Source organism: Triticum urartu, chromosome 5A, assembly GCF_056163025.1.
Source record: "Triticum urartu cultivar PI428250 chromosome 5A, HENAU_Tu73, whole genome shotgun sequence".
Classification (NCBI taxonomy): Eukaryota; Viridiplantae; Streptophyta; class Magnoliopsida; order Poales; family Poaceae; genus Triticum; species Triticum urartu.
The window spans coordinates 669,584,908-669,603,966 of NC_141877.1; the positions used below are offsets into that span (position 1 = coordinate 669,584,908).

Consider the following 19,059-nt stretch of genomic DNA (forward strand, 5'->3'; position numbering starts at 1 on the left):
CATCTAAACAGAGGCTAGATGAATTATTTATTACTAAAAAGGAACAAAAGGCAAGGAACAAAAATAAAGTTGGGTTGCCTCCCAACAAGCGCTATCGTTTAACGCCCCTAGCTAGGCATGATGATTTCAATGATGCTCACATATAAGATAAGAATTGAAACACAAAGAGAGCATAATTAAGAATATGACTAGCACATTTAAGTCTAACATACTTCCTATGAATAGGGATTTTGTGAGCAAACAACTTGTGGGAACAAGAATCAACTTGCATAGGAAGGTAAAACAAGCATAACTTCAAAATTTTAAGCACATAGAGGGGAAACTTGATATTATTGCAATTCCTACAAGCATATGTTCCTCCCTCATAATAATTTTCATTAGCATCATGAATGAATTCAACAATATAACCAGCACCTAAAACATTATTTTCATGATCTACAAGCATATAAATTTTATTACTCTCCACATAAGCAAAATTCTTCTCATGAATAATAGTGGGAGCAAACTCAACAAAATAACTATCATGTGATTGAAAATTAAGATCAAGATGACAAGTTTCATGGTTATCATTATTTTTTAAAGCATACGTGTCATCACAATAATCATCATAGATAGGAGGCATGATTTCATCATAATAAATTTGCTCATCAAAACTTGTGGGATAAAAAATATCATCTTCATCAAACATAGCTTCCCCAAGCTTGTGGCTTTGCATATCATTAGCATCATGGATATTCAAGGAATTCATACTAACAACATTGCAATCATGCTCATCATTCAAATATTTAGTGCCAAACATTTTATAGATTTCTTCTTCTAGCACTTGAGCACAATTATCCTTTCCATCGTACTCACGAAAGATATTAAAAAGATGAAGCGTATGAGACAAACTCAATTCCATTATTTTTTTTGTAAATTTATAAACTAAACTAGTGATAAAACAAGAAACTAAAAGACTCGATTGCAAGATCTGAACATATACCTTCAAGCACTCACCTCCCCGGCAATGACGCCAGAAAAGAGCTTGATGTCTACTACACAACCTTCTTCTTGTAGACGTTGTTGGGCCTCCAAGTGCAGAGGTTTGTAGGACAGTAGCAAATTTCCCTCAAGTGGATGACCTAAGGTTTATCAATCCGTAGGAGGCGTTGGATGAAGATGGTCTCTCTCAAGCAACCCTGCAACCAAATAACAAAGAGTCTCTTGTGTCCCCAACACACCCAATACAATGGTAAATTGTATAGGTGCACTAGTTCGGCGAAGAGATGGTGATACAAGTGGTATATGGATGGTAGATCATAGTTTTTGTAATCTGAAAATATAAAAACAGCAAGGTAACTAATGGTAAAAGTGAGCGTAAACGGTATTGCAATGCGTTGAAACAAGGCCTAGGGTTCATACTTTCGCTAGTGCAAGTTCCCTCAACAATAATAACATAATTGGATCATATAACTATCCCTCAACATGCAACAAAGAGTCACTCCAAAGTCACTAATAGCGGAGAACAAACGAAGAGATTATGGTAGGGTACGAAACCACCTCAAAGTTATTCTGTCCAATCAATCCGTTGGGCTATTCCTATAAGTGTCACAAACAGCCCTAGAGTTTGTACTAGAATAACACCTTAAGACACAAATCAACCAAAACCCTAATGTCACCTAGATACTCCAATGTCACCTCAAGTATTCGTGGTTATGATTATACGATATGCATCACACAATCTCATATTCATCTATTCAACCAACACAAAGGACCTCAAAGAGTGCCCCAAAGTTTTACCGGAGAATCACGACGAAAACGTGGGCCAACCCCTATGCATAGGTTCATGGGCGGAACCCGCAAGTTGATCACCAAAACATACATCAAATGAATCACGTGATATCCCCCATTGTCACCACAGATACGCACGGCAAGACATACATCAAGTGTTCTCAAATCTTTAAAGACTCAATCCGATAAGATAACTTCAAAGGGGAAACTCAATCCATTACAAGAGAGTAGAGGGGGGAAGAAACATCATACGATCCAAATATAATAGCAAAGCTCGCGATACATCAAGATCGTATCATCTCAAGAACACGAGAGAGAGAGAGAGAGAGAGAGAGAGAGAGAGATCAAACACATAGCTACTGGTACATACCCTCAGCCCCGAGGGAAAACTACTCCCTCCTCGTCATGGAGAGCACCGGGATGATGAAGATGGCCACCGGAGAGGGGTTGCCCCCTCCGCAGGGTGCCAGAACGGGTCTAGATTGGTTTTCGGTGGCTACGGAGGCTTCTGGCGGCGGAACTCCCGATCTATTGTGCTCTCGGATGTTTTTAGGTTATATGGAGATATATAGGCGGAAGAAGTACGTCAGGGGGCCACGAGGGGCCCACGAGGGTGGAGGGCGCGCCCCCCTACCTCGTGGCCTCCTCGAAGGTCCCCTAACATGCACTCCAAGTCTTCTGGGCTTCTTCTGATCCAAAAATAAGTTCCGTGAAGTTTCAGGTCAATTGGACTCCGTTTGATTTTCCTTTTCTGCGATACTCTAAAACAAGGTAAAACAGAAACTGGCACTGGGCTCTGGGTTAATAGGTTAGTCCCAAAAATGATATAAAAGTGTATAATAAAGCCCATAAACATCCAAAACAGTAGATAATATAGCATGGAGCAATCAAAAATTATAGATACGTTGGAGACGTATCACTTGGCCATGCTGGCAAGCGACAGATTTATTCTTCGCAATGGCTCACCTTTTATAGATGTGACCGTGCTATATCCTTGGCATCGGAGTTGCATTTCGTCTTCGCCTACCCCCAACAACTTTCCCCTTTGCTATGATGTCGGAGGATGGCGGCAAATTTGGCTATGTGGTGTGCTTCATGCTTCGAGCGGGTCGTGCCCTGTGTTGTCTCCAAGTGGGCTTGTAACCAGCTCCTTGCCTAGCTCTCGGGTGAGCTCCTCTTCTTACCGAACGTGTGGTGTCCTTCGAGCTAGGACGAGTGGGTAGGGTCCCTCTTCGGATTAGAGAAGGAAGGAGTTGTGTCCCCTCTTCTCGTGGCTATCGGCTGATCATGGATGCCACTTTTGTTTAGTCTTTTTAAGTCCTCGAGTGTAGTGGGCATGCACATTTGCAATATGTTCTTTCTCTTTGTTTCCTTTAGCATGTTGTGTATGTTGCGATGTAAGCTGCTCTATCAGCCCCATGTATCTTTCAGCCGACTACTTCTTTGTGGCCTTGTATAATCCATGGCTGGTTGATGGCTTTGTTAATTCAAAGCCGGACGCTTTTTGTGTCTGTTTTTTTAATGTTGCAGGACCTCAACTAAAAGCACATGCGAAACCACAGATAAATATACATGGTACGTTGTATTTGCAAAAGTCAAAGTCAATTTGAGATATACAACTTTACAATACTAATTTACAACTCAAGTATTATAATAAACAAAAGTTACAGCGAGTTCAAACAAGAATTATACACCATATATTTATCACAAATGGAAAGAACAATAACCTATTAATCAGATATACTAGTTACGCATTCACACTAAAGGCTTGTGCTCTCTGGGCAACCTTGATGAAGACATCTTCCAAGGTGGTGTCAGCGAGCCCCCAAGCGTGTATGCTAAAACGGCATTTTGCACTCTCAACTTCATGGAAGACGCTTGCTATCTTCACCTCCTGCTTTGGCAGCTCAAATTTCTGTGTTCCAGATATGTGATATATCCTGTTCGCATTTGGCGATAAACGGTGAACCAGTTGTTCAACCTCCTGCTCATGTTCCGGAGATGTTGTGATTGTGAGGACATAGGTACCCCCATATCTTGCTTTTAGCTGAGAACATTGGAGCGAAAAAAATGGTAAATGTTCAATAAAGTAGGACTGTACAAAAAATGTACTTATGTGTGCCATACAAGTGAATAAGTAATTTACCTCTTTCGGATTTCCAATGCATTGGAAACCACCATCAACAAAAATACTGAGTCTATCACATAGTACCTCTGCCTCTTCCATTGAATGTGCTGTCAAAAACATACGTGATAATTCACAATGTATCTATGGAAGCAATCAAGAGAAGATTAGGGAAGTAGAATACTTGTAAGAATGATGGCACGGTTTTTCTTCGCTTCCTTCACAACACTCCACAGGCTATTTCTTGATGCTGGATCTAGTCCAGTGCTCGGCTCATCCATGAAGACAACCTAAAATTATGTGTATGCAAATATCAGTTGAAGGTTCCATAATATTTTGTACATCAAAACATAACAGCAATCAGGTCAGTACCTTGGGATCTCCAATTAAGGAGATTGCGACACTAAGCCTCCGTTTCATGCCCCCACTGTACTTCCCCACTTGCTTATGACCGACACCACCACGGAATAGGTTAACACTCTTCAGAGAATCATCAGTTGCCTGACAGCCCAAAATATTTTACGTTTCAAATACTGATCCATTCATGCATATTATGATCTGAACTGTTGCCAAATGGCAGAAACAGTGCACATATAACACTGTGTTTCACAATCAGGTAAACAATAATAGATACTGGTGCAAACATACAAAAAATGCAGAACTATACCTTCAGCAATTCAGCGCCTTTAAGATTTTTTAGTCTTCCATAAAACAACAGATGCTCTTTTCCCGTCAATGTTTCCCAAAGTAAGCTATATTTCAAAAAGCATTAGCATTCGGGCAGCATAGTGTGCAGGACATCTATACAACAAAAAAAAACATCAGATTAATTTAAGATAAAGGCCCTACTCATGTTGTGGGCAGACACCCATATTTGTGTATATTTCGTTCATATCAGTACGTATATCCATTCCATGGACATAAGCAGTGCCAGACGTAGGTGGAACGAGCCCAATCATCTGTGGAGGAAAAATTGAAAATATATCCGCAAGGAATGAACATGTTGGTTAACTTTGTCGAAAAATGAAATGTACTATATTTCTTGCCACCATACCATACTAATGAAGGATGTTTTCCCAGCCCCATTTGGGCCAAGCATCCCAAAACATTGGCCTTTCGGGAGGGCAAGAGACAACCCACGAACTGCAAGCTTGTCAGGATTTCCATCCCTTCCATGGTAAACCTTCTTTAGGTTATCACATATAATAGCATAATTTGCATTGGGTTCCAGCAGAAGCTGCTCAACGGCCTCTCTCTGAACATAATAACAAATGGATTGTCAATAAACACATATGCTGCCAGGGTCTTCTTCTATAAAGAATGAATAGGTATCTTTCAGAAATACGCAAGGGAGTATATAACTTACTTCCTGAGTCGCGTCGGGGTTCTCCATTTCAACTATTACTTTAGATCCTATCCGACCAAAGCTATACATCCGGAATGATGCAGCTCGCTTCTTAAAGCATTTCAACAAGATTAACAACCTTTTTCGGAGTCCACCACCCAGTAATGAGACTTGATCCAAATAAAATGCCAATGGGAGAAGTATTGCCCATTCAACAACCATGATAATCAATACAGTACGCATTCCATTGACAGGGTCACTCAAACTAGTCCACGTCATACCATCGGTTCCCATTGCAGTTCCAATGAATGCATATTGACCAAGCTCGTATAACCCTCTGTAAAGTGAATATCCAGGGATAATCTCCATCACCACTATCCAACCCTCTTTAATTATGTGGAACAATAAAACTTGTCAAGCATTTGATCTAAAATTAGTTTTTGTAAAACATACATAAATGAGAAAGTAACTTACTCGGGAAACTATTATCCTGGATAAAAAAGCGCAGAAGAAATGCCCCTAGTAAACCAGAACCAAATACATAGATGTAACCAACCACTGCAGCACCGTAATTTCAAATCAGTTACATATGTATTATAAGCACAACTTACTCACTTTCGATATAACAAATCTTAGTGACGGACCTGTGGCTATTTTGACAGAAGAAAAGAACGATGCTGCGAAAAATGCGAGAGCAATCTGCAGATTTATGTAGATGAAGTAGAAAACAATCTGAAGGCTGTAATTATTTGTTGTAAAGAAACCCAGACCTGTACAGAGTAAAACCATTTCAAGGAGAGTCAATTATGCAAAACACATGCAATTTCTTGATGATTTTCAAAATAATTACCTATCAAGGAGCCAAAAGTGACAAATAGTATCATATAGAGAGCTGATAGAGCAAAGAAGTAAGTATAAGTTATCATCCAGTAAGGACCGGCCTTCAAACCATGCATCTTCATCATAATTTTCAGCTTTTGTTGCTTCTCATACACGAGATATGTTAGTATAACCTGTAAAAAGTATTGTACCAACTCATTCACTTTATCCATTTTTGTGAACTTTCTTGCAAAAGGTTGTGCCTCATACTCACTGGAAACAGTAGCTCAATGATCCATGTGAAGAATAGCGCACCAAGAAGAGAAGACAGGTCAAGTTTAAGTTCTGATCCTACTTTAGGCATATCTTTAACATATTCAAGCAGCATTTCTGCTCCACTTCCTCTGAGAAACTTGATGTATGCGTTGGACACCTATATGAAAAACAGCACACCTCAAAATAATAGCTGAAATACAAATGAAGTTCACTTAACATGAAGTCACCCAGTAATTAAGAGGGCATACCATGTTAACCAAGCGTGGTACTCGTAATAATGCCATTTCAAAAACTCCGGTATTGTTGTTATATGTAGAGTTGAACCAAATACTAATATCAAGACTATCTGTATTTGTACTCAGGAAGTTGTAACCTGTGAAGAAGAACAAGTTATACACCGAATAAAAAGAAATCAATTCAAACCCTTCACTGAACTAGATCAGTGGATACCTGCAGCAAACTCATTCGCCTTCCCTCCTCCACTTTCTCTTTGTTGCCTATAACCCTTAAATAGTTCGTCATTGATAACTGATGCGCTTTCACGCCATAACGATAAACCTTGAATGCAGTCTACATCTAGAGATCCAAAAGAACATTGGGAATGGAAATATTAGTAGGTCATTAGGTATACAAGGGGCACAGAACGTATGAAAAAACAGAGTCTCCTGTATATGCATATTCTCGGAATGCAAAAGCACAAAAAGAAAACTTCGATAGCTAAATATGGAAGTGTCCAGGATTTCAGTAACAAAAGAAAAAATTCCTGCTAACATATATTAACGTATATCCTCTTGTCTCGAAGAAATAGTTCAAATTCCAGTCCCATCTAAATACTTGATGAGACCGGATCAGCTGATCTGTTCCTTCTTTCCTAATATTAACATAAGACAGTCAAATAAAAAAGCTGAAGATGAAGCACACACTAACATTACCACTGTAGAAGGTCCAATATTATGAATGTGGTCAAGCATGCTATTGTTAAGACAATTAAAGCTTACAAAGATGAATTAGTAATCGAAGTAGTAATTCTCCTCAAATGCTCATGGTTTTCTCCTTGCTTCATCATAACCAACACGCGACGCAATACATCGTCAATGCAATGAGGATTTCAACAAATGAAGAATGCTACTTACTGAGTTTAAGGGGTTTCGGCCCAGCATCGACTGAAACTGTTTGCGAGAAATTGGACCTACACCGAGGTTGAACAATATACAGAGTATTCCCTGGAGTAAACGCTGGCTCTAAAAACTGTCTAAACGACGCCGGCACTTCAGAGCCCTGAGACAAACAGATCCAACAAAAAAACTCCGTACATTAACAACTGCATAATCAGCTAGTTGCGCAAATAGGTTTTAAAGAAACTTACAGGAACAATCTTGGAGAGTGTATGTAGATAGTCAGTGAAATTCAAAGGCGAAGTCAGAGCAGGGAACAGTTGACCCGAAAGACCTGTCAATGGAGGCATGGAGCACCAACATTCAGATGCACAAACATGTCATCTCCTATACCTAGCTAATGTACCATGATATAGAGAGCATACATACTTTGGGCGAGCGAGCGGTTGCTTCCGGTGACGAGGAACGCGGCGGGGCAAGAGCGGGTGTCCCGGCAAGCCGGGCTAGGCAAACCGTCGAGCGGCTGGGAGGCGGTCCCGACGGCCCTGGACTCGGGCGGGGGCAGCTGGAGCACGGCCGGCCACCGCGGCGGGCTGGGGACCGGGCAGGTGGCGACCTGGTCCTGCGTGGAGTACTGGACGCCGCACTCGGTCCTCCGGCAGCTCCCGTCGGCGGCCGTGTCGACGCACGCGCAGCCGCAGCGGTACTCCGGCTTGCCGATCTCGCGGTTGATGACGCCCTGCATCACCAGCAGCAGCACGCAGAGTAGGGTCGGGAAGACGGTGATGCAGACGTTCGTCTTCACGTTCCGCTTCTGTAAGAGCAGCGGCAATCAAGACGGCAGATCAAATGTCGCTCTTGTTCTTCTTGCCATGGAAAGGGAGCGCGTTCATTCATGGAGTGGACGCACAGCCGCATCGACGACGGCAAGCAGAGCAAGAAACAGAGCAAGAAGAAGCAGAGGGCGAAGAGAAGAATCTCGTGGACGGACGGACGGACGGACCTGGAAGCAGAGGTTCTTGCGGAGGAGGGCGTTGGCCTGCGTGGCGAAGCCGGCGGGGCCCCTCGAGCCGTCCATTGCTGGAATGCTGGATTCGGAGGAGAAGACAAAGCTCAGCTGCTCTTGGTCGTCCTCTTCGACCTTGGGTTCCGCCTCCCTCCCGCCAACTCTGCTCCACCATTGTGGTTGTAGGAGCTAAAGTCGTCGGCTATTGTTTGACTTGCCAAGTTGCTCACAACCCACGTGGGCGCCATGTATACGGATGGGGACCAATTCAGCTAACAGTGATACGAGAAGCTGATCATCCAATCGTAACCGTAAATATTCACAGACATTTTAAACTGGATTTAACAAAAATAAAAAATTGATGCAAAATTGCGCGAATTTCATTCAAACTTGGATAATTTTTACGCAAAATCAGATGATTTTCATCTAAAGTGGAGCACATGCATTACTTTTTTTGACATATTTCAACTAAACACTTTGTGAACGAGTAGTGGCCTCCGTGGGACCCATGAGCTAACGGCCTCCCATGTTTTACTTTTCCTCGGTATTGGCGCCGCCCGTGGACGTGTCGGCTTCGTTGTCATGGCGGCGAGGCACGGCAGCCGTGGAGGTGGCGACGATGCCCTTGCCGTCGTAAAATTACTCCGCCTCGTCGATCTCGGCATAGAGGGCACCTGCAAGACATGGTGCCACCATCACTCGCGGCGGATATCGCAAGCGGCGTGGTAGGACACAAGCAGCGCCTCCTGCTCGTCCACATCCACATCCGCCATGATGCCTGTGCCAGCAAGTTGCTCATCCACGCGTCAGTGCTTGTCGAGAAGGCGGAGATTGTACCTCCGGTTGGGCTGCACATGTCGGAATGCAGCCTCCCACTCTTCAGACACTTTGTCGGTAAGTGTGTCCACGCTTCGCCCATGGTCATGCCATCATGGGCCGGTGGTTCCGACTCGTCGTCGGCCGCGTCTTTCATTGGCTCGTCTGCACCACTCGCCTCCGGAGATCTCGTCCGTCTGCCCGCCTGCGGGTCGGCAGCAATGCCAGCGATCTCCTTCTTCTGTTCGTCCGAGATGCTCTCCCATGGGACTTCGAAACTCGAGGCCATGACGGGTGTGGTGCCGAGAGGAGATAGGGAGTGAAGGAGGTTGGATGCGGCTATTGCCGGGCCTGGAATTTAAATAGCGGGGGATGCCAGGCCAAGCGGCAGGGTGGTTAATTGTGGTCGGCAGACGAACAGACGGGTGGTGTTCGCATGCAGGCGCCAGAGTAGGTTCCTCATCAACCGCATATGTTTAATGGACGGAGGTAGACGGACGGGTGTCGTTTGAATGCGGAGAGAAGGCGCGTGCACCAAGAGGCGGCGCAGGCGGCGCTCTGGGCCGACACGCCGCTTCTACCAGCTCCAGTGGAGGCCGTGCTCGCTCTGGGCTGACATGAATGCGGCGCTGACCGCTTCGGACGGGAAAGGTTGTGGGTGGGGGAGAGGGCTTTTGGTGAGCTAGGGTTGTCGGACGTGTGCATGTCAAATGTCCGGACGCCAGCAATGCCCCCTCCCTTCCCTGGTTTGCTTCTGGTTTGCAAAAAAAAGAGACGTTCAGACCGACCAATGAACGGATACAGGACCGCGTTAGATGACAAAATACGTCAGTATTATACGGTTCGGATGACGAATGGGGCGGTTTGAGGGTGGGCGGTTGAGATTCCCTTCCAGTGCAAACCACCCTGATTCAAGCCTAAGGCGAAGAAGGACGGTATTGTGGTACTCTATCTGTACTTAAACGTAAGACGTTTTAGAGACTCGTGCAGTACCTTTCAAGCGTCTATTGGCAAACAAGAGAGAGAAAGCTGATGCATTGGCACGACGACAAGCAGCGTAAAGGTTGATACTCGTGTCTTTTCCACTTTTTATATTTTTTAAATCCATGCTTTTGTAACTTTCTCTACATCAATGAAATCAGCTCCTAGCTGTTTCTCGTCCAAGAAAAGAATCAAAATTTGCTTCACGTGATGGGAAGATCGATATTCCTTGAACTAAGAGTTGAGCAATTTAATTACAAAGCTTTGACTATATCTTATGTTAAGTATAGCTAAGATCGTTCATGTGGAAGTTGCTTGGCTATCGTAGAGTTGACCGTAACAAGGAGTAGCTGACTGACGGCCATGATACGTTATGATGGGTTTACACAAATCGCAAGTCGTGCATGCAGGCGGTTCTGAGTCAGCACCACGATACGCGCATCAAGGAAGATCATGTCCACGTGCATACGGGGCTGGCTCAAAGACCATAGTAGTAGTTTAAGTTTCTGATGGAAGGAGAGAGTAGGATACACTATGACATTGAAAAATTGTCCCAAACTGAGTTTAAAAAACTAACTGAATGCAGAAAAATAAATCGGCGAGGTATTCTGATATTCGGAGCCTGCCACTAAATATCATGAATTGTGGTTGTGTCACTAATAAATGTAAAGAAATTTGCCACAAACTCCACACCATCTCCGTGAGTTGTCGTCAGGTCAGGACTAGTTTCCATCGCTTAAGCACAGGGGGCATAAGGTAGAGATGGTAGGTCCTATTGTTATTATTCCATCCACAACAATGAGACCCTGCAGCGACAATAAGGGGATGTTGGTGTTGGTAGCACCTGACACACCTGCACCGGTGGACACCATGAGCTCGCGCAGCCAGCAGACAGCGATGGGAGAATATAATACGGAAACCAACATTCGATGAAAACCGGTGAAAACCATAAGAAAAAGACGTTTTGAAGTTTTCAAAAAATCTAAAAGAAAATACGGGATATGAAGAGAATGGTGTTTGATTGCCACGCAAAATTTCAAGTTGAAACACATTACAAGATGTGAGCTACGAAAAAAGACAAAATGAGCCTTGAATAGTGTTGAAGAATAATGTCACTATTCAGTGATGAATTTGTCTTTTTCATAGCTCACATCTCTTAATGTGTTTCAACTTAAATTTTTGCGTGACAATAAGGCATCACCCTCTTAACATCTCATTTTTTTAAAAGATTTTTCAAAACTTTAAAATATGGTCTCCATGAAGTTTTTATTGAATATGTGTTTTCGTATGATACGCGACAGCGATTAGGGCGGTGGCATCGAAGAGGGACAAACACTCGAGCAAGAGGGACCCAGTGTTGGCCCACAAGTGGGCTAGGAGGAGGTGTGGCTCCGTGCACCGCTCCATAGAGGTAGGAGGCTGGAAGTGGGGCAACTCCAAGACTATGGTGAGCTTTTGAGAAAATCACCAAGTGTTACTATTAAAAATAATTTGGCTTTCCATACAATGTAAACAACTACTACATCACTGCCTTGTCTTACCCTTGAGCATGTATTTGCACCATTTCATTAAACCGTATTGTAGCTTTGTGAGTGCATTCAATATATCAAGCATGAGTGTAAGATTCAACAGGCATGTATACAAATATAAAAGTAGTTGTTCCATCTAGGAATATGCTAAACATGCTTAAGATAAATGTAATTGTTCCATCTAGGAATATGCTAATCATGGGATCGTGCAAAACCATGCTAACCAGAAACAAGATCAATGTTGCCTTCCACAAATGGATACTCCCTAAAGATGTTGTGTATTTTCATGCACCAATCATCACTTGGCATGTCCTGATCTGGCAGCCTTACAGTCACTCTTTTAAGCATTGGCGAGCATCTAAATACCACTTTCAAGAAATCAAACTCATGATCCTTCCCTTTAAAGCCTTCGATTTTCACCTCTTTAAGATTCAACGAGACAGTTTGGGTTCTCCAGCCCTTTGGGTCATCACAAGAACAATTCGGTGGGCATGCTTCTTTCACCTAAAACAAATATGAATCACATCAATGTATTATATATAGATGCTCCGCGTAGAAGTTTGTTGAACACGTAGTGTATATATACATATGCACAACGATAAATTACCTCTGATCTCGGTAGGAGAATCTTAAGCTTCCGTACATCTCTAAGGTGGTACATTCCAAGCAGACGCAACACGAATGCTCCAAACACATGCCCTCTTGTTGTGAGATGTAGGTTCAAAGTAGAGAAGTGGGTGACCAAATGATTATCTATCTCTGCCCCAAAGCGGAAATCTTTTTCTTCAAACCTAAATGAACCCTGCAAAATCGGTTCCGCAAGACATCATAAATATGTTCAATTTAGTTGGACGGATGTGGTAGACTGAGCAGGACGTACAGAGGGCATACTTGGGCACAGACGTGTAGTGACAAGACCTCAACGCGAGCCAGCACCTCCTCTCCGTGTCTCTCCGGCGACTCTAAGCTTACCTCTACGAGGCCCCAAAGACCAAGACCATGAACCACCTTTGGAGACGAGCGCCCGCACCGGACCTTCTCCACCATTGGTGCCAAGATGGTGCTCCTAACCTCGCCGCCGCCATGCAGCATGGACCGTGTCGTAAACTGCTTAAGCATGGCTGCGTCTAAACGGCCATCCCGGTCCCTCCATGCCTTTATGCGCTTCACGAGGAGCTTCCGCATCGACGTCGATTGGACGGTGAAGTCGTCCACCGTGAGCACGTGCAGGTGCGGGCAGCAGGGGATCAAGGCGGGGAGATCAAGGTTGCAGCCGGAGAGGGCCAGTCTCTCCAGCAACGGGAGCTCCGCGGAGTCGGCTAAGCGGAGGTCCAGCAACCGCCCATGCAGTTTGATCGAGGTGGCGCGGAGGAAGCGGGGCAGCTCTACGACGGAAGGGCCCCGCGCCCAGTCCACGTACTGCGAGAGGGTGAAGCGGAGCTCCACCGGCGCGAGATCCGCGGCGGCGCGGAGCACAGAGGAGACCATGGCGGCGGCGACGAACTGGGGCGTGCTGCGGTCTTGCGGCCCGCCGGGGACACGGATGTCAAGGAGGCGCACCCTGGGCCCGGCGGCGCGGCGGAGCGCGGCCTCGAGCGCGCCGAGCGGGACGTCGTGGAGGGTGACGTCGACGACGGCCTCGGGGAGGCCGGAATAGACTTGGCGCCACCGGCGGGAGAGGATGCTGGTGCGCGCGGCGGCGCGTGCACAGCGGAGGCGCCGGAGGACCAGGTGGAGCAGATCGATCGTCCGCGAGAGGGCTGATGCGGTCGGCTGCTCCGCTCTTCTCGTCCATGGCTCACCGGGAAGTGCGATGCAATTGCATACGGGGCAACAGAGAGAGAGAGAGACAGAGAGAGGCTTGGGTTTGGGGACGACACGATCGAGGCCGGGCCCTAGACTAGGGCAGGGCCGGCCCTGAGGGGGGGCAGGGGGGGCGGCCGCCCCGGGCCCCCAAGATTTAGGGGCCCCCTCTCAGGTATTCAGGTATGCAAGTAGCCCAGGGATTCTACCGGAAAAAAGCGACTGGGATTGAGTCTCATATAACGGCATCAGGCCTTTTGCGTGTACGGCTTCGTATGGCCCAAGTGGATTGCTGGGCTAGGTAACCATGCATGTACGCACGATTTTTCTCGGAAACAAAAACGCACGAACCATGGCTGATCGATTAGCTCAGATCAGATCGAGGTGGGGCGATGTATCACGCACGGACGCCGGCGATCGAGGGAACGAATTCCGCTTCATGCCGAGCGCCCTTGCCATCACCTGATCGCCGTCTGGTCTCGCGCCCTCGCCTCGCCTTATCACCTTCATGCGCAGCAGCAGCCAGGCGCAAGGGACAACACCGGAAAGGCCTGCTTAGATTGGATCAGAATCTACCAGTTGATTTTTATATCCATGTTCTACAGCTCAAAGGTAGCCCCTCTGATAGTCCCTAGTTCCTAAATTTGCTGTTTGTTAATTGAAATCGATGCAGAAAATTGTTTTTGATAATCCCATCATTGGATAGGATTAGTGTGTTGAAAACTGCACTATCCGTGCTTAGTTTCAAGATGACACAAAAATCAACTTTGTAAATGTTGTGGATTGCATTCCAATCCAACCCAATTTGCTCAGTTTGGATTAATGGTTGCTGAGGTATCACCGGAACGGTGTTGTTGTACAAGTATTTTCAAAGTTGAGCAGATGTTGTTTTTGCGACTTTTAGCATATTTCTATTTCGCAAGAACTAGTCTATATTCAGGCATGACCAGTTTCTTATTACAACATGAAAGACATTGACTTCCGCAAAAAAAAGAAACATGAAAGACATTGATAACTTCATGTTGAATATCCTTATTTGCTTGTTTTCTTCATTTTGTGAAATGAATCATGATTTGTAGCCTAGAAATTCTTATATGATGTGCTTTGGAGTTCAAATTAAACGGAGAATCCAAGCTATGCTTGTATAGTTACCTAATTTATAATACCTAAATAATTTATCCCCACTAACATATTTCTCTTGACATGCAGCCTATTCACCTCAGCGGCCTTGCCACATCATCAGTTATTTTTCATTATTTTGATCATGCAGCTCACCATGTCAGCAAAAAAATCATATTTTTTCCTGTGATTCGATTGTCTGAGAAGTGAAGACGTCAACAGGTAAGAAGCCCAACCGAAGCCCATCGCTCTGTCTCTTCGCACCTCTTCAGTTTCCACGTCCTCAGACGCATCCATTATCTCATCCTCTATTCCCCGTCTCCCCACCCAAAGCATCAATGCATTAGCGAATCTCCTTCCCTCCCCTTCCCAAGCGGTTCTCCATCACACAGGACCAGTAACAACGCTGGCGTTCCAGTTTGACACGAGGGACATGGCCGGAGACATCCCACTGTCGACGACGCCCACCTCCACACGAAGCGCAGCCCGACAGCAACATTGTTGCGCTCCTGGCGTGCGTCAACGCGGTGCCCTCCGGCGTATCCACCAGCCACACGGCTGCCGACGGCAGCGGCGGCAACATCTACGCGGTATGGTCTACGGCAATTGGCCCCTATGCCTCTGCCCGTGTCCGCGGCTCAGATGGCCCACGTCCATGTCCATGGCCGCTCACGGCGCGTGGCGCATGGCCTGGCGGCACTCGGCCCTTCATTGCTCCCGACGAGGCCAGTCCCGCGGCATGGCTGCCGACGACAGCGGCGGCGCACGGCCCAGTGCGACGACATGTGACCCCTGCCACCGCTGCAAGGATGGATGACCCCTTTTTTGCAACCAAGCTCTGCCGAAAAGGTGAGGGGGAAATGGTATTTGTTTTTGCTGCATCGTTGGAAGATTTGATCCAAAATTTGCCAGGTGTTGAATCTTAATAATCTAGAGTTTGATAAGGTGGGAGAGATCTTTGCTGAAGGCGTTTTGTTTAAAAATTTCGTCATGGTATTTTGGACGATGTCAACATGAGTCCCGCTTCGATACAACCCCCTCCTAGAACGTATAAAGGGGCAGTATGGTCTTTTCACACCTCACCTATACATGCGTTCGATGCCCCAATACGAGGGGAGGCGCGCGCGCACTGTTTGACTGATCCCGCACAGGGAGAGCCTGTGAAAATAAACACCCGTAAGAAAATGAGGAGCACAACGGTTGGAACCAAGCACCTCAGTGTGGTAAGCTCTGATCGCTAGCCAGTCCACCTGATAGAGTTCGGTGTACAATAATGAAATGCTAGCTATCAGAATGATCACAGCAACCTGTTTAGTGTCCCCCCTGTTTAGTTTTCTTTTTTTCTTTTATTTTTTGTTTCTTTTTCCTATTTCAAGTTTTTTTATTTTCAATAAAATTTGAATGCTTCTAATTTTGTTCAAAATTTCATACAATGTTCGTTTTTCCCAATTTTGTACATAAATTGAAAAATAAATCACATTTTCAGAAAAAAGTAAATGAAATTTTGAAAAATGTTTGTGTCCTTAAAAGATTCTTCAGAATGATAAGACATGAAAATTTATTGAGAAGTACGAACAAAAGTTTGAAAACCAACAATTTTTTAAAAGCACAAACAACAACTGGAATTTTCAAACATTTTTTCAACAAGTCGAACAAAAAATTGAAACAAGGTTTATTGAAATTCCTCATTTTTTTCCTGAATTCATGAAATTTTTTTGAAAGCAGGACCATTTTTTAAATTCCAAAAAATATTTGAAAGTGCGAACGTTATTTGAAACTGCACAGACATCTTTTGAATATGTGAATAAACTTTGGAAAAAATGTACTTTTTTGATTTTGTGAGAAATTTTTGTAAACTAGAACATTTTTTAAATTGTGATTCTTTTTGTAAACGGCAACATTTTCTTAAGAGTAAAATACACCATAAGTCTCAAAAAAATTTGGTGTGTGTCATATTAGTCTGAATACTATGAAAATTCATATATGGGTCCAAAATTTTTGCCAAGTGTGTTGCTCGCAGTCCTATCCATGGTGCATCAGTTTTGACTTGCATGGGGTGGGAGGTTGACTACTTCGATGTGACTACTTTTTTGCACACCCCCTCCCAAAAGGTCATATGTTCTAATTTTGTGGCATTCACACTTGCGCACATCCTATCCCTTGTCCTCCTCTCCATATCCAACGGCCACCGTCCACCTCGGCGCTGGAGCGCGGTAAACATGATGAGCTTCCTACATCATGCGCTGGAACCACTCTGGCACGTCTACCTTTTCCGTCGAGTTAGGATTGTCTATGTTGTGGAGGAAGTAGGGACGGAAACATTAAGACTTCTGCAACGGGGTGGAAGGAGGAGGACACATGATGAAGCTGTCGGCTGCTTGCTGCCGCCGCCGCCCTCTCGCGTACGGCGATGGCAGCACAATTTTTGTGGAAGGCAAAACCAACGCGTGGGGAGGGGGCTTTGGGCCATCGCATAGGAGAGCATGACTGACGATGATGCAGATGCAGGATGGCAGACTTGCTAGCAAAAGTGGGGTCCATCCTGAGATTTCCAATAAAATACCATGTGTCAACGAAGAGTGTTGGGGTAGGCCAGAAGGGTTCGTTTGGGAGCAGCTTGTTACTCGACATCCCTTAAATGACCCCAATTTTTTTAATGGACCTCCATGACCAATTCAAGGAACCATGCCTAAGTTTTTTGAGTTTTTGGTAATTCTTTCATTTTCTAGAGTTTCTTTTGTGGAAAATGGCCAATAAATGGTCGGACGTGACACAACTTGCATATGGTGTCAAAATTCGTTCAAACCTGTCATGGATGTCTACCATGGGCAATCTCACTTGCTTGCAAAAATTGGGGTCATTTCATGCATGTGAAAAATTTGTCTGTGTTCATGGTAGGTGAGAAGGGTCCATTTGGGAGCAGTTCGTTTCTCAACATCTCTAAAATGGCTCCAATTTTTTCCTTGGTATTGTATGACTAATTCAAGGCAGCATGCGTCAGTTTTCAACAATTCTTGCATTTTTCCGAAGTTTACGATAATAAATGGCCGGACATGAGACAACTTGCATACGGTGTCCAAATTCATTCAAACATGGCATAGATGATTACCATGGGGCATGGCCACCTACTTGCGACAGTTGGGGTTAGTTCATGCATGTAGAAAAATAGACCATGTTCAATGGAGGAAGTTCGAGTAGGCCAAAATTGTCTGTTTGAGAGTCTGTTTTTGTTCATAGCCTTGTATGACCAATTCAAAGTACTATGCCAAGTTGTTTGAGTTTCCAGCAATTCTTGCATTTTCTAGAGTTTTCTCGGTGAAATAATTGTTTGAGTTTCCACTTTCATAATTTTCTTTACAATTTTGAAAAAAAACGCGTTTAAAAAAGGTCATGTTCAAATTTCCACTGCTCATAGTTCTTAAATCTCCGCGTATTTATTTAGCCAAGGAAACTGGCTTATCGTAGTGGTTTGGCTCGTTTGTTCCTTTACGGGAGGTTCATGTTCGATTCCTGGCGTAAGCAAATTTTTTGTAGTATTTTTTCACTGTTTTTCGCTACAAAACAACTTTTACAGAGATAGGTCGTTGATGGGCCGGCCCAGTTTACCGCGTTGTGTATGGTCGGGGTGATGTACTTTATAAAATGACCATCCTACCATTTCTTATGAAGAGGTATGAGCAGATCTGGTCCCTCAATGTGTTTAGGGGGTTGTATCGAAGAAGAAATGAACAACTTTACAGAGATAGGTCGTTGATGGGCCGGCCCAGTTTACTGCATTGTGTATGGTCGGGGTGATATACTTTATAAAATGACCATCCTACCATTTCTTATGAAGAGATATGAGCAGATCTGGTCCCTCAATGTGTTTATGGGGTTGTACCGAAGAAGAAATGTGTCAACATTTAATCGGAAGAAGATTCTTGCATTGGGCAGGTAATAAGAGGTACGTCGTAGATACTATTACTAGTCAAAATGTGTGGTGTGGTCCTTCAGGTTCAGGGCATTAGGTGGTGCGTAATTCATGTGTGTTGCCTGCATGTGTGGCCGAGCTGATACAGGAGACAGTTACACTATTTGTACCACCTGATCGCATTATCAAGCTCACATTACGGTACTGATCAGCGACCATCACCTACATGATTTGGTTCCTGACTGACAGGTTGAACGCAGACCAAGCCTGGGTAGAAGAAGGGGACCAAGGTCACGTTCGAGGGCATGGGTTCGGTTTTCTTCTTCTCATTAGACAAAATCAGCATATGCACCTATGGCCTTAGCTATTTTACCATTATTTCTTCCACCCTTTTTTTTTGGTAGAAATACAGGAAGGGCGATTCATGTCACATATGAACATGCCT

General features: G+C 44.6%; 2 protein-coding genes across 2 annotated transcripts in view; both read right to left on the reverse strand.

Moving 5' to 3' along the window:
- Window positions 1-3,384: 3,384 nt before the first annotated feature.
- LOC125507610 (ABC transporter A family member 7) lies at window positions 3,385-8,626 on the reverse strand. Its single transcript, XM_048672141.2, has 18 exons — window positions 8,454-8,626; window positions 7,880-8,264; window positions 7,702-7,784; window positions 7,469-7,613; window positions 6,786-6,911; window positions 6,584-6,708; window positions 6,334-6,492; window positions 6,091-6,253; window positions 5,885-6,010; window positions 5,715-5,798; window positions 5,262-5,626; window positions 4,950-5,150; window positions 4,745-4,854; window positions 4,563-4,647; window positions 4,268-4,396; window positions 4,080-4,185; window positions 3,917-4,005; window positions 3,385-3,817 (listed from the first exon to the last, which is right to left on the reverse strand). Exons 1-18 carry the CDS (start codon window positions 8,526-8,528, stop codon window positions 3,518-3,520), a joined length of 2,856 nt encoding a protein of 951 aa, XP_048528098.2. The 5' UTR covers window positions 8,529-8,626; the 3' UTR covers window positions 3,385-3,517.
- A 3,375-nt stretch (window positions 8,627-12,001) lies between these two features.
- Window positions 12,002-19,059, reverse strand: part of LOC147973942 (uncharacterized) — a 47,631-nt gene continuing 40,573 nt past the window's right edge. Inside the window, exons 6-8 of the mRNA XM_087524847.1 lie at window positions 12,674-13,565; window positions 12,390-12,584; window positions 12,002-12,286 (exon numbers count right to left, since the gene is read on the reverse strand). Of these exons, the coding sequence (XP_087380973.1) occupies window positions 12,002-12,286; window positions 12,390-12,584; window positions 12,674-13,565 (1,372 nt within the window). The remainder of the gene's footprint in view (window positions 12,287-12,389; window positions 12,585-12,673; window positions 13,566-19,059) is intronic.